Raw genomic sequence first — 15101 nt, 5'->3', positions numbered from 1 at the left:
ATTATAATGATAATTACATTGTTGTCAGATCTTCCGTTTTTCTTAAAATCTAATTAACTTGCTTATTTCAAATGGAGCACCCTATATATTTTTTACGTTTGACGTTCTTAAGAAATACTGATTATATTTTATGTTATATTCCCTATACCTGTAGGCCATAATTTCGGAGTTATTGCTACATTTATTTAAATAAAATAAACAAATTATAAAAATCAATTTTTTAACAGACATTATTTACACATTTTTTATTTACACATTTAGACATTATTTCACGTTCTTTGGATCACTGGGAACAAAAAAGTTCTTTTGTAATTTTTCTCTAAAGTTAATCGTTTTTGAGTTATAAACAATTTAAAATTGAAAAAAACCGAATTATGACGATTTTCATGGTTCAAAAACACAAATCAAAAATATTATGTTTGAAACTGCGAAGTACACAAATTCAAGTTCAAGCCTTATTTTATCAGCTACCAATAAGTAATTTCAGCTTGTTTCATTCTAAAATATTGTTTTTTAGTTGTTAATGCCGTCCGTTGATCGTCCGTCCTCTCATATGCGCTTCATTAACAATTATTAAAAAGCAATGTTTTAGAATAAAACGTGCCAAAAAGGGTTTAGCTTGAATTTGGGTACTCCGCAGTTTCAAAAATAATATTTTTTATTTGTGTTTTTGAACATTGAAAATCGTCCTTATTCGATTTTTTTTTAGTTTTAAATTGTTTATACCTCGAAAACGATTAACTTAAGAGAAAAATTATAAAAGACCTTTTTTGTTCCCAATGATCCAAAGAACGTAAAATGATGTCTACACGGGCCGAAAAAATTGATTTTTATAATTTGTTTTATATTTTTTTTTTAATGTAGCAATAACTCCGAAACTTAGGCATTTAGGCAGAGGGAATATAACATGAAAAATAATCAGTATTTCTTAAGGACTTTAAAACGCAAAAAATATACAGGGCGTTCCACTTGAAATAAGTTCATTAGATTTCCAGAAAAACGGAAGATCTGACAACAATGTAATTATCACTATAATATTGGCTGCATTAGAAAACCCCTACCCACCAAAATCTATAAAAATCGTGCAAGCCCTTTCTGAGATAATTGAGGGTTTCTGTACATAAAACTCCCTCTGTATGTTTATAATAAAATACAACATATAAATAAAAAAAAATAAATGGCATATGTATTACTATTTTACCTCAATCGAACAAGCCATAAGGGAACTCCTTTCATAGGCCTTAACCATTATTTGAAAAAGATTTGGAGGACTGGATTCCATTTCGTACATTTCAGAAACGCCACCAGTAAAATCTTCCATGGCTTCGCATGTTGAACCTCCTTTCAATGTTTCATAGGAACCATTTAATCTAAAACAATTATTTTTATTTTAAAACACACCTAAAAGGCGTTTTTAAGATATTTAAACCATTTACCATCCAATTTTATTTAGTAAAACAGTTACAATTAATGGCAGTTACGACCAAGTGGCCACCAAGTAGCCATAGCTGAAAATCAAACTAAATTAACATTACCAATAAACCGGATTAATTACAAATACGATACTCTACACGCTGCACTATGCAGATGACCAAATTGTAATTGCACAGGACAAGAAAGATCTTGAATATAATATGACAAAGAAACTAATGTAGGAATATAGAAAATGGGGTCTGGAGGTTAATACCAAGAAACAATATTTATGCGTAGGAAGCGAACAAACGGAGAACCTGAACATGGAAGAGGAGACAATTGGTATTATATTATATTATTAGTATATACAACAAGCTGCAATGAATATATATATCTGGGAATAAAACTAATTAGTACAGGACGAAACGAAGAAAATAATAAAGAAAGGATAGTAAAGGGAAAACAGGTGATAGGAGCCCTGAATTCGGTACTGTGTCAACTACATGGATAAAGGGCATCTCCAAAGTGATGTCGGAAAGAAACTTAAGAGAGGAAGATAGCTATAATAGAAATGAGTGGTGATTAGGTACCAAAAGACGTAGAACAGCCCTTTGCCGTTACAAAATGAAAATAGATTTTTTTTTCATATATTAACGAAAACTCTTAACATATTCACGGACACGAGTGCATATCCAGCCATTATTCCACAAGAAGACGTGTCTACATGTAAATCGTGTCCATGAATGTGTTAAGAGATTTTTTATTGAAAATGGACACGTGGCATTCTTATGGCAGGAACATCTTTTGTCGCTTAGTATTTTTTAGATAAGCCGGTTTTTATCGAGATGCGGCTTTTTTTTAATATGTTTACATAAAAACTTTATGGGGGATTTTCCGAAGTTTAAAGGACTTATATAAAAGTTAATGTAGGGTATACAATAAGCCAATTGACTGCAGTACAACCGGTGTAGAAAAGACAGCTTTCAAACAAAGGAAAGAAAAAAACATATATTTTGAGAATAGTTAAAGTCACAACAATTAATAATGGCAGCTATGTACGCCGTTGCTCCCGCATGGCGGCGCTAGTGTAGTTGGAGGTCAACGTTTTGACAATTCGTGAAGTTTGTATACGCTGTGAGCTCGTACGTAGAGGGGATATTTACAAATTCGCGAGCGCCAGTAGTGGCAAGTCTGTAAACGTTTACCGGAAATTTGACATAAGTTTCCAGCTGGAATGAGTTTCCAGCTGAATGCTTTATTTGGTCAGACCATCTAGTTGGTGATCGTCCTCTTGATCTTCTCCCCGGAACGTTTCCAGAAACAATTAATCTCTCCAAACTGTCGTCACCTCTGCGAACCACGTGACCAAAGAATTGCAGAATTCGTTGCAGACATATTGTGGACAGCCTTTTTTTAATATTGAGTTGGTTTAGAATGGAAACGTTTGTCCTATGAGCTGTCCAAGGTATGCGCAGCATTCTTCTCCAGCACCACATCTCAAAGGCAACAATTTTTTGGCGCTCGTATGCGCGAAGAGTCCAAGTCTCTGCTCCGTATAGAAATATTGAGAATACAAGGGCATTCACCAGTCTCATCTTGATATTTTGAGAGAGAGATCTGTCTTTCCAAAGTTTAGTTAGGCGACTCATCGCATTTTTTGCCATACCAATACGTCTCCGAACTTCTGCTTCACAGTTACCATCGTTAGTTATACTAGACCCGAGATAGACAAAGGTGTTTACTATCTGGTATTCCTGTAATATGTTAGTCAGTTGAATAGTGTCAAATCTGTCGACCACCATTATTTTTGTCTTAGCTTTATTGATTTTCAGACCAACTTTATTGCTTTCGTACTCAACTTTTCGCAGAAGATCAAACATTTCTTGCTCATTTGCTGCTATAAGTGTAGTGTCATCAGCAAATCTTAAACTGGAGATTTTTCTACCAGCTACTGTTACTCCACCGGCCCATCCTTCTAAAACCATCCTCATGACATGTTCACTATAAACGTTAAATAAGTCAGGTGACAACACGCATCCTTGTCTAACACCTCTCTCGGTCTTGAATTGGTTTGAGAACTTCTGATCTAGTCGTACTGTCGCTATATTAGACTGGTACAGATTTTTAATAAGTGTCACCAGGTGCATTGGTGCGCCCATTTCTATTAAAATTGACCACAGATTTATCCAGCTTACACAATCAAATGCCTTTTGGTAGTCAACGAAGCATATAATCATAGGTACTTGAAATTCTCTAGACTTTTCAATGAGTTGTCTCAGGTTCAGGATTTGTTCCCTTGTACCTTTACCCTTTACAAACCCCGCTTGTTCCTGAGGTATTTGGTAATGTAGATAGGTTTTTAATCTGTTTTTGATGATATGCAACAAGATTTTACTAGCATGTGTTATTAGTGACAGTGTGCGGTAGTTTTCACATCGGGTAGTAGTTCCTTTTTTGTGTAGTGGGATATAAATTGAGGTACACCAATCAGATGGCCAATTACCTGAATTCCAAACAGCGACACAGATAGAATGGATGATATGTAATCCTTTGTCACCTAGTAACTGTAGTATTTCACATGGTATGGAATCAATGCCTGGGGATTTATTTCTCTTTAGTGATTTAATTGCATCTTTGACTTCAGCGAGTAAGACAGTAGGTTCTCTAGGGTAGTCAGAAGGCCACTGATTTTCTGCTGATACCTCGTTATTTTTATATAGCTCGCCACAGTAGTTTCGCCATGTTTCCAATATTTCATCAGTATCGGTCTTTAAATTACCTTCCTTATCTAACCTCCTAATTAAGCGATAACAATTAAATAATAAATTTAAAAATTACCGGTGAAAGTTGAATTAGTAACCGCTAGGAGCGCCACTAGCGAAGCTCAGAGCGTATATGGTGTTTTTGATTACGATTTAATAAATAATAAATTATGGATAAAAATACAGATCTTGGACTGTTTGTGCGTTGAAAAACTGATTGAGGAGAAGGAATGTGAAAGTTACTGGAAAAAAGGAAGTCCTTATCGAATGGTAAACTATATTAATCATTGTCTTAATGTTATTTATATAGCTCAGAGGGTATAGATCTGAGGGTATTTATTTGGTATTGACTCACTCCGCCCACGAGTCTGACAACTGTGTATGATATCTGCCTTACTTTTTTATCAATTTAAAATTCACAAATAAGTGCGCTCAGCATTAATTTTGTGTTTATCTCATTTAAAAATGTGATATTTTCAAAATACGGCCAACATGACAGTTGCACATTTGTTGTAAATTTGGTTTAAGCATGGGTTGAGCGCAGTTGATTCTGCAATGTTGCCTTATTTAAAAAAAATATAATTTCCTATGGAAATATAGAATGTTTTACTTTAATTAAGTATAATTATTTGGGTGTTTGTCTAGGTGAAAGGCGACCTTAAATTTAAGGTAAAATTAGAAAAAAATAGGGTTAGGTTTGATAAGGTTATGTTTTAATCACTAAAGAATATTTGAATGGTACTAGGTCACTTTAATTTTCAGTTATTAACTTGTTTATATTATTTTCGATGACGCTAGGTTAGGTTCGATCAGGTTATGTTTTAGTCATTTTAAAGCATATTTTAAAGGTAATATGTCACTAAATTTTCAGTTATTAACTTGTTTATATATTATTTTCGATGACGCTAGGTTTGGTCAGGTTATGTTTTAGTCACTAAAAAATATTGAGAACTTAAGAATTATATCAAATTATTATTTCACATTTTTCTATATTATTATTTCAAATATATATATATATATATATATATATATATATATATATATATATATATATATATAATCGGTTCATAACGTTCTACGACGTCTTCCGATTCCCAATCGCCATTGCTCTCGATCGTAGCACATGTCTTCGTTCAAGCCTCTTTCTCTGATTTCCCTATGGATTCCTTCTATCCAGCTTTTCCTAGGTCTTCCTCTTTTCCGCCGTCCTTTTGGTGCCCATCGTAGCACTTGTTTGGGTAATCTGTCTTCTTCCATACGTTGTACGTGGCCAAACCATCTTAGTTGCTTTGTTTTTATATCGTCCATTATTGTATGCTTTACATCCATTATCTCCAATATTCTTGTATTTCTGATTTTTTGTATTCTTGATATACCAGCAGATCTTCTCCAGAAGTCCATTTCAGTTGTTCTGGGCATATTTTCGGATTTTTCTTTAAGTGGCCAAACTTCGCTGCTGTATGTTATAATGCTCTTAACAATGCTGTTATAGATGTTACGTTTATTTTCTTTGGAGATACTTTGGTCCCATAGGATTTTGTTCAATAATGCGATAGCTTTCCTTCCTTGTGTGCACCTTTCTTGGATATTCTTGTCCAACGTTCCATCTTGTGTAATTTTAAGACTCAAGTATTTATATTCCTGACCGTGATTAATAGTTATTTCATTTTCCAACGCTAGATCCTGCTGTATACCTCCAACGCACATATATTCCGTTTTCTTGGTATTCACTTCTAAACCCCAGTTCCGGTACTCTTCTATGATTTTTCGGGTCATATATTCAATATCGTGATAATCCTGGGCCATAAGAATCTGATCATCCGCAAAACATAGAGTGTATAGCATGTTATCATCATTTAGCGGTATACCCATATTCTTACATTTCCTTTTCCAGGATTTCAAAACTTGCTCTAAATATATTTTAAATAGTGTCGGCGATAGACAGCAGCCCTGTTTAAGACCCTTATTCACTTCAAATCCTGACGAGATTTCCTTGCCTAGCTTAACTTTTGCTATATTATGTTGGTATAGATTTTTTACAGCTTTAATGAGGTTCAGACTGATGTTAGTTTTTTCGAGGGCTTCCCAAAGTTTACTTTGTGGTACAGTATCGTATGCTTTTTTTAAGTCTATGTACACTAAATGCAGTTCTTGATTGTAGGCTATTTGTTTGTCTATTAACTGTGTTACACAATATAGGTGGTCAGTGGTGGATCTGCCAGCGCGGAAACCGGCTTGCTCTTCGGCCTCTAAGTCCTTGTATTCTTCTTCTATTTTATTTTTGATAATTTTTCCGTAAACTCTGCTGATGGTGCTTGTGACAGATATTCCCCGGTAATTATCGCATACATTTTTACTGCCTTTCTTCTGTATTGTAGAAATTACAGACAATTGCCATTCTTTTGGTATCACTTCGCCATTCATACATCTATTAAATAGATCTCTTAGGTATTCATACAGGGTGTTGCTACCGTATTTGAGCAGTTCTGGTGCTATGTCGCCAGGCCCTGACGCTTTTCTATTTTTTAGGGATTTGCATGCATTTCGTACTTCTTCCAGTCTTAACCGAATCGGTGAGCCACTGACAATTACATTGAAACTTTCGTGATCTTCGTTTTTAATAAAATCTTCTCTATTTTCTACTAGTAACTGCTTGAAATAGCCATCCCACTTTTCCAGAGTAATCGGTGTTATTATATCCCTTTTGGTATCTGTTCTCAACGTTTTAAGAAATTTCCAGCTCTCTGTGTTTCTTGTCCCCCCTATATAGGCGTTAAGTTGATTGCATTTTTTTGTCCACGTTTCGTTTTTCTTCTGTGTGATTTTTTTCCGCACTCTTGCTTGTGCTTCTTTGTATAAAACCTTATCGGAATCTTTCTGTGTACTCATATATTTCCGGTACTTTTCTCTCTTATCGTCTATTTCGGTGGCTATTTCTAAGTCTCACCAGTATGGTTTACTTCTTATGTTGTCTTTGTACTCCCCCAATGCCTCATATGCGGCTTCGTGTATACATTGTGTTATATGTGTATGAAGATGTTCCGTATTTATAAATGTATATTGTCCTTTCAGTTTCTCGTCCAGTCGCTTTTCGTATAACGTTCTTATGCTTGTTTGTTGTAAGTTTTCTAGGTTGTATATCTTTTTTGGTTCCAATTTGTTTCCTCCTTGTTCTCGTGGATTTAGATTTTTTTGAGATTTCATTCCGGGGAACAGTACTTCCGCTTTTAGAAGATGATGGTCACTGCCGCATGTTGCTCCTCTATAAACCCTTACATCGTTAATTTTCATTCGACTCCGTTGTTTTATCAAAAGATAATCAATTATACTTTTCTGGTTCATAGTAGGTTGGGTCCGAGTATATTTATGAATGCATCTATGCTGGAAGAAGCCGTTCATAATGCTTAAATTGTTCTGTTTACAGATGTTAATTATTCTTGTTCCATTATTGTTGAGTACTTCCTCGCCGTATCTGCCTACTACGTCATCCTGTTTTTTATTGCCTGTTCTGCCATTTAGGTCTCCTAATAATATAATTTCTCTGGCATTTCCTATTTTGACGATTTCATCGTTGAGCTGTTCATAGAACTCATCTTTGTTAGCTACCAGTGCGTCCTCGTTTACACCATATACTCCCAAAATAGTTATCCTATAGCCATATATGTTCATGTTGACCTTTATCATTCTTTCATTTATTCCTTCCCACGATGTTATGTGCTTTCTTAATGTCCTGCGTATGAAGATCGATATTCCTTGTTGAGCTCTTATGTGTTTTGGAACTCCACTATAAAAATGATCATAGTAGCCCAATTTCTGTGATCCTTGGCCTTTCCTCTTAGTTTCTGTCACTACTGCGATGTCCATTTTCATGTATTTTAGCTCTAGTATAACTTCATCCATTTTATTTGAGAGGCTTTGAACGTTCCACGTTCCAAAATTCATAGTCCTTTTTCGTCGCTTTTTTCGTTGCCGAGTGATCCGTCCATTCATCCGAGTCTGACTATTGGGTCGTTTAACATTTGCTTGTTTTTACAAGTATCGAGGAGTTAGCCCGATGCCTTAACCCCCAACTTGGAGGACCAGGGTTTGATTTCAGAGTTCCTTCTCTTAGAGAGGTTGCTTTCTCCACAGCTAAGGAGTCCTCTCTACCCCACTTCAGTCATTTTTTTACAAGTACCGAGGAGTTAGCCCGATGTCTTAACCCCCCCTTGGAGGACCAGGGTTTGATTTCAGAGTTCCTTCTCTTAGAGAGGTTGCTTTCACCACAGCTAAGGAGCCCCCTCTACCCCCTATTATTTCAAATATAATTTTTTTATATTATTATCACTCCATAAAAAGCGATTGTAGATGTGACAACAGTGTGAATGTATATAAAATTGCATATCTTAATCCGTGCGTTTATAATAAATAATTTTGATCTGAATTTTATGGTAAAGTATTCTATTTTTTACAGTCGAATCTAGCGGCAATACGTAATATGTTTCAACAAAATGTTTATTGCGGATACATGCATTTATTGTCGGCACATATTTATCCCTTCTTATTGCTACAATCCACGTTTTTCTCATCAGAATATCATTGGGAAAGCTGTGTCCTGATGTTCTCGATGAGCACAAATGTACAGCACAACATTGAGGGATTTTATTTTCTCAAGTTTAATACACCCAGCGAAACAAATATGCAATATTTACTTAGAAATAGATTGAACTACACGAGCGCCACCTACGTTCAGTTTTCCAGATTAGCTGCCATGCTGAACGAAATCTGAAATAAAGTTATTTTTAAATATATATTCTTTTTTACTTACTTTGCGTAGGCCTTTTCTAACAGAGCACTCCAGAATTCATTATCTTCAGCAGAATGTAAAAATACTAATTCTCCTCTATATGTGGGTAATCGATCATCAATTACTATGTCTATCCATTTTCCATATTGCCAAAATCTAAAATAATGTTTAAATTATAACACAACTTTGAAATTGCTATTCCTTTAAAGTTTAAAGCAATGGGTTATATCTCCATAAAAATATAACAACGACAGCTAATTATCTGCAATGCGTGAAAAGCGGCAGTTAATCTTTGACAAGTTATTGTCATGTTCATATGCACATAAGACATCACTAGTGTGTTTTCAACTAAATTTATTTTTTTATTGGTACCCCCATTTTGCTTATTTAAAGTACGTCTCACTTATTTAAAGTACGTCTCAGCGTGTTTAAATTTAACTTTCAAAAACGCGCGTGTTTTAAAGTTACCATGGCAATATCAACAGTTTTAAATATTGATCTGACCTGACTGACAGGAGTACATACCTTGTAACGTCAAATAAATAAAATATGAATAAAATATTACTAACAAATGTTTCGAAAGCTTTATTCAAATATTTGAAAATCTTCATCTTTAAAATGAATGTGAAAAGTACAGTTGATATTGTTTGAAATATTTATACTTCCGTTTCTTTTAATCAGAGGAAATGCTGTTCAAACATTCAAACAAACTACCGACATTCTAGGAAGCCAATGAGGTGGTACTTCCATTAATGACACTCCCATAATGTTTGAAACATTCTTCTTATTGGTAATACTCTCTTCAACGTAACCAGTCACCACAGCTGCTGGTTTCCATTCTACTTGTCGTTTTATTTGATCTATTGGCATGCCACTGTTCGCCATAATTGTAGCAGACATACGTCGAAACGCATGTGCGTCCATTTGCAAGGAATATGATCCAAATGTATTAATACTAATATCATATCGTAAGAAACTCGATCTATACTTCCATTTTTGGGGCGCAAGAATAAATACTTCTTCACCAAACGCGATCCAAATTAATTGGGTCGCTATCAGCAACTGTAGAACGTTGAGGCATCACAGTATTAAATGGTCTGATAGTAATAAGCAATGCACTTTCTTCTTCCTTGATATCATGTAAGCGTAAATAGCACAATTCGCATCTTCTGCAAGAGCCTAAGATACCGCGAATGGCTACCATCTTAGCCGGTCCGGTGCATCTGTGAAAAACTTAATCAAATCGTCTTCTTTGAATACATACGCCTTCTTGGCCACGTCATTTTTGTTAATGGCCTTCATGAATAATGGCCACTTTCACAAATGATTTTAAATCGACAGCTTTGTTTATCCTCAATATACTTTGCAATTTCGAATGGATAGCCCACGTAGTCGACGCCTTTTACTGTTCCCACATTTTCTGAAGGTAAGCAAGAACAACTCGTTCATCTGTATCTGTATCTGTTACCTTAGCTTCTATCCATTTAATGAACTTGCCGTAGTATTTTTTATAAGCGGCTTTCGATTTTTGTGGTATTAACCGCGATTCTGTTTTACTATTTAAGGAATCAACATTATACCTCATTTTTAAGTAATATACATACAACCAGTAATAACAATACTTAATCTTATGTGACAGATTGCACATTAATTTTTATTTTTCTCATTTCCATAACAACAAAAGGTATAAGCGCTGTTTCACATTATAAGAATTTTGACCGTACGATGGTTGAAATTTACATAGTGGCTCGAGCAATCATATGGAATCTTTCTCCCTTCGGCGAACGTTTCAAGCGGTGAAGGGAGAAAGATTCCGAGCCACTATTAGTATAGTATAGTTGATCCAAAAGATGGCATAACCCAGACATCCAAAGTGAAAGTTATCCTTCAACACCAAATTGTTCTATATGGTCCACACAATGTCCAGAAAAAAGTCACACCATTTTGAGCGTCGGGTTTGGGGGGAGAGGGGGGAGAAATCGGTAAATTCGTAGTTTTTTAAGGTTTTCGCCAATATTTCTAAAACTATGCGGTTTAGCATGAACAACCCTCTATACAAAATTGTTCTACATTAAATTTTAAATAAAAAAGGCCCTATGCATAATCTTTCTAAAATGAATGGTTCCAAAGTTACGGAGGTAGTATAGTATAACTGGTCAAAAAAAAGGCCTAACCCAAACATCCAAAGTAAAAGTTTTCCTCCAACACGAAAATGTTCTATATGGTCCACATATTGTTCGGTAAAAAGTTACACCATTTTGAGCGTCCGGTTTGGGAGGGAGATGGGAGAGAAGCCGGTAAATTAGTAGTTTTTTTAAGTTTTTCGTCAATATTTCTAAAACTATGCTTTAGCGTAAACAATGTTATATACAAAAATGTTCTACATGAAATTTAAAACAAAAAATGTTCTATACATAATTGTTATAAAATCAACGGTTCCAGAGTTACGGAGGGTGAAAGGTCGAGGTTTTCGATACTTTTTATATTTTTTGGGCATTATTTATGATATAACTATACCAAAAACCCAGACATCCAAAGTGAAAGTTATCCTCCAACACCAAATTGTTCTATATGGTCCACATAATGTTCAGAAAAAAGTCACACCATTTTGAGCGTCGGGTTTGGCGAGGAGAGGGGGGAGAAATCGGTAAATATAAAAAGTGTCGAAAACCTCCACCTTTCACCCTCCGTAACTCTGGAACCGTTGATTTTATAACAATTATGTATAGAACATTTTTTGTTTTAAATTTTATGTAGAATATTCTTCTATAGAACATTCCTTACGCTAAAGCATAGTTTTAGAAATATTGACGAAAAACATAAAAAAACTACTAATTTACCTACTTCCCCCTTATCTCCCCCCCAAACCAGACGCTCAAAATGGTGTAACTTTTTACTGAACAATATGTGGACCATATAGAACAATTTGGTGTTGAAGGAAAACTTTTACTTTAGATGTCTGGGTTAGGCCTTTTTTTGGACCAATTATACTATACTACCTCCGTAACTTTGGGACCGTTTATTTTAGAAGGGTTACGCATAGGGCCTTTTTTATTTCAAATTTAATGTAGAACAATTTTGTGTAGAAGGTTGTTCATGCTAAACCGCTTAGTTTTAGAAATATTGACGAAAAACTTAAAAAACTACGAATTTGCAGATTTCTCCCCCCTCTCCCCCCCCCCCAAACCCGACGCTCAAAATGGTGTGACTTTTTTCTGAACATTATGTGGACCATATAGAACAATTTGGTGTTGGAGGATAACTTTCACTTTGGATGTCTGGGTTTAGGTCTAACTATACCATACTATATGTAGATTTTAACCATCGCACGGAAATTCTTATAATGTGAAACAGCGCTAATGATGCACATCAAAAATTCAACCATTTTATATTATTAGCCCCTTTTTCAATTTTTTGTAGTAATAATACATGTTTTCAAATTGTACCAATAAGAAAATAGCGTAAAGTATTCGTGGATAACTGGTATTTAAAACAGTGGCTCTATTTCGATATATTTATATAATATGCGCCGTCGTGCATATTATACCGTTGATTGATAAATACGGATAGTATATTTATAGACCAGTATATTTATCAGTCAACGATTATACTTTAATATACAATAAATATTTATTGTATAATTATTGTAATACTTGGCGTACCAAAATAAGAAGCAACAGCCCTTAACATACATAAACTGTCTGATTGTCGGAAAACGAAAAATTTGCTACTTATGCAAAAAACGAACGAAAGCAAAATACCTCTGCCTTCATTTTTATGTTACATTTTTGGTTTATGCTTTCAAAAATTATTTTGTCTACATCTTATTACAAAAACGTTTATTCTAAAGGAATTCTTTAATCACCTACAGCTGTTTATAAAGATTTTGTTTAATTTTTTTTTTGTTTACTATTACACCTGTAAAATATATTCACTTGCATGTCAACAATAGTATATGTTCAGAAAATGATCAAAAATGTAAACAGACCTCAATATCAATACTATTTACATAAAATCAAGTAGTTGAGCAAACTTTTCTGTTTGTGTTTGACTTTTAATATCAAATTTATTTATTTAGGCTTATTTAGGGTTTTATTTAGCTGAAGCATAAACAAATGTTAGAACTACATCGTTTTGAAAATGAGTTTTCCACCTACCTCTACCGAAAGTATACTTTTCCGGACCTGATTGTAGGGAGCAAAGTTGTACTTTTCCTCCCTAGGGAGGAAAATATTTTTCCTCCCTAGGGAGGAAAAGTAAAAGTGACGTCATGGTATTTCATTCATGAAATATAACTTATTGACGCCCTGTACAATATCTATTTTCTATTACGCAAGTATCTATACATTTTAACGTTTATTTAAAAACACTCTGTATTTTGCAGAATGGTAAAAAACAGTAAATTGTTATTCTGATTTAACAATGTTTACATTAATAATTTGACTTATATTTGACAGTTGACAGTTATATTGTACCTACTTGTTAGTTTTAGTTCTAATAAATTTTGTTGGTTAGTTACATAAATAAATTAAGTAAAAATGAAAAAATTACTTGTTATTTGAGGAAGGTGGAAAAACCATATGTATAACATGGGAGTAAAGTGCCTTTTCCTCCCTTGAATGACTCCCTTGAATGAAACTTCATTCTCGGGAGGAAAAGTAGCACTTTCCTCCCTTGTTATACAAATAGCTATTACCCGGTTTCTGAATTTAATAAGGCGGAGTTTGAAATTAAACAATGTTTGTTACTCATCAACAAGCTATTGACAAAATAAATAGCAATACCTCTAGGAATAATTAAAACGATCGAAAATATCTACCAGAACAACACAATAAAGTAAAAGTAGAAGAACCAAAGTACCGTTTCAAACCAAGACACTGGTGTCTAACACCTTTTTTTGATGTCTCGAATTTCCTAAACCTGTTGTCCGATTTAAGTGATTTTTTAAATATGTTATAGCCTTATTCTTTGGCAATGTCGCTGTAAAAAATGCCCTGTATTGATGAAAAACATGGCTAGTTGTTAAAGTACCTAACTTTTTTATTATCCAACATAAGCGAATGAATTAAAAAACAGAATATTAAGAAAACATGGGGCTATAGTTGGGTTTTAATTTCAGTATTTTGTAAATGCTAGAATATTCCACAGTGATGCGAACTTTGAGAAAAAACACAGTTTTATTGGTAGTTGGTATGACATGGTAGTCGGTCATACATCCGGTATACAATGGCAATGTACCTATCTAGCAACAATATTATTACAGTGATATTGTTAAAGAATAAGCCTATAACATGTTAAAAAAAATCACCTAAATCGGGCAACAGGTTTAGAAAATTCGAGACATCAAAAAGTACCCATTTTTAAGGTGGCGGTGCGTTAATTTCTTGGAGAAGTGTAACAGCAAATCTACTAAGATGTAAATTAGGGCTGGAAAGTCAGATAATAAAACCAGTAATGAAGTTTAAATATTTATGCATCACACTATCTAGCTACGAAAAGCTCAGAAGATAAGTGGGAGATCAAGTGAATAGAACAAACAAAGCCGCAGGTTGTCTGAATGAAACAATATGGAGAAATAAAAATATCGGAAAAGAAATGAAAGGCAGAATTTACAAAACACTCATCAGACCAATAGTGACATACACGGCAGAAACACGACCCGACACAGAGAAAATAATGCTAGAAAGAGCAGAGATGAAAACCCTTCGAAAAATCGATGGTGAGACACTATGGGCAGAGCTAGATGTACAGATATACGACGGAGATGCACGGAGATAACTGGGTGAAAAACACAAGAGCAGAATAAAACGACAACATATGCCGAATTACAACAAATAGAGTAGTACGGACGCGAGAGACGGTTCCCCAATAGTAAAACGATCAATGGAAAGACCCCGAAAACGATGGAACGACAACTTACTGAAGGTACATTGAAAAAATTGACAGTATGTCTGCACAAAAATAAGAAGAAACAAGTTGAACAGTAAATCTGTTTCCCACCCATATCAAAATTTAGTTTTAACAACAAAATTAATGCCAGTGTCTTTTTCAGTTATAAGTTTGGTGACTGATCTGTCTAGAGTGTGATTCGTTTCATTGAGTCTAGATTGATTAAAGATCCATAAAATAATCTTTATCCA

The 15101-nt window shown here is 34.4% G+C and overlaps 1 protein-coding gene across 6 annotated transcripts in view; it reads right to left on the bottom strand.

Annotated features, from left to right (window-relative positions):
- LOC114330442 (calpain-B) overlaps positions 1-15101 on the bottom strand; it is a 510388-nt gene that overhangs the window by 231463 nt on the left and 263824 nt on the right. For all 6 annotated transcript variants that reach the window (XM_050652714.1, XM_050652713.1, XM_050652715.1 and 3 more), the window contains 2 exons: positions 8983-9117; positions 1202-1370 (listed from right to left, as the gene is read on the bottom strand). In XM_050652714.1, the coding sequence (XP_050508671.1) occupies positions 1202-1370; positions 8983-9117 (304 nt within the window). The remainder of the gene's footprint in view (positions 1-1201; positions 1371-8982; positions 9118-15101) is intronic.

The sequence above is a fragment of the Diabrotica virgifera genome, chromosome 6, assembly GCF_917563875.1.
Source record: "Diabrotica virgifera virgifera chromosome 6, PGI_DIABVI_V3a".
NCBI lineage: Eukaryota > Metazoa > Arthropoda > Insecta > Coleoptera > Chrysomelidae > Diabrotica > Diabrotica virgifera.
Note: the sequence above shows the minus strand (reverse complement) of the source record. Positions and strands in the feature narration are given on the sequence as shown.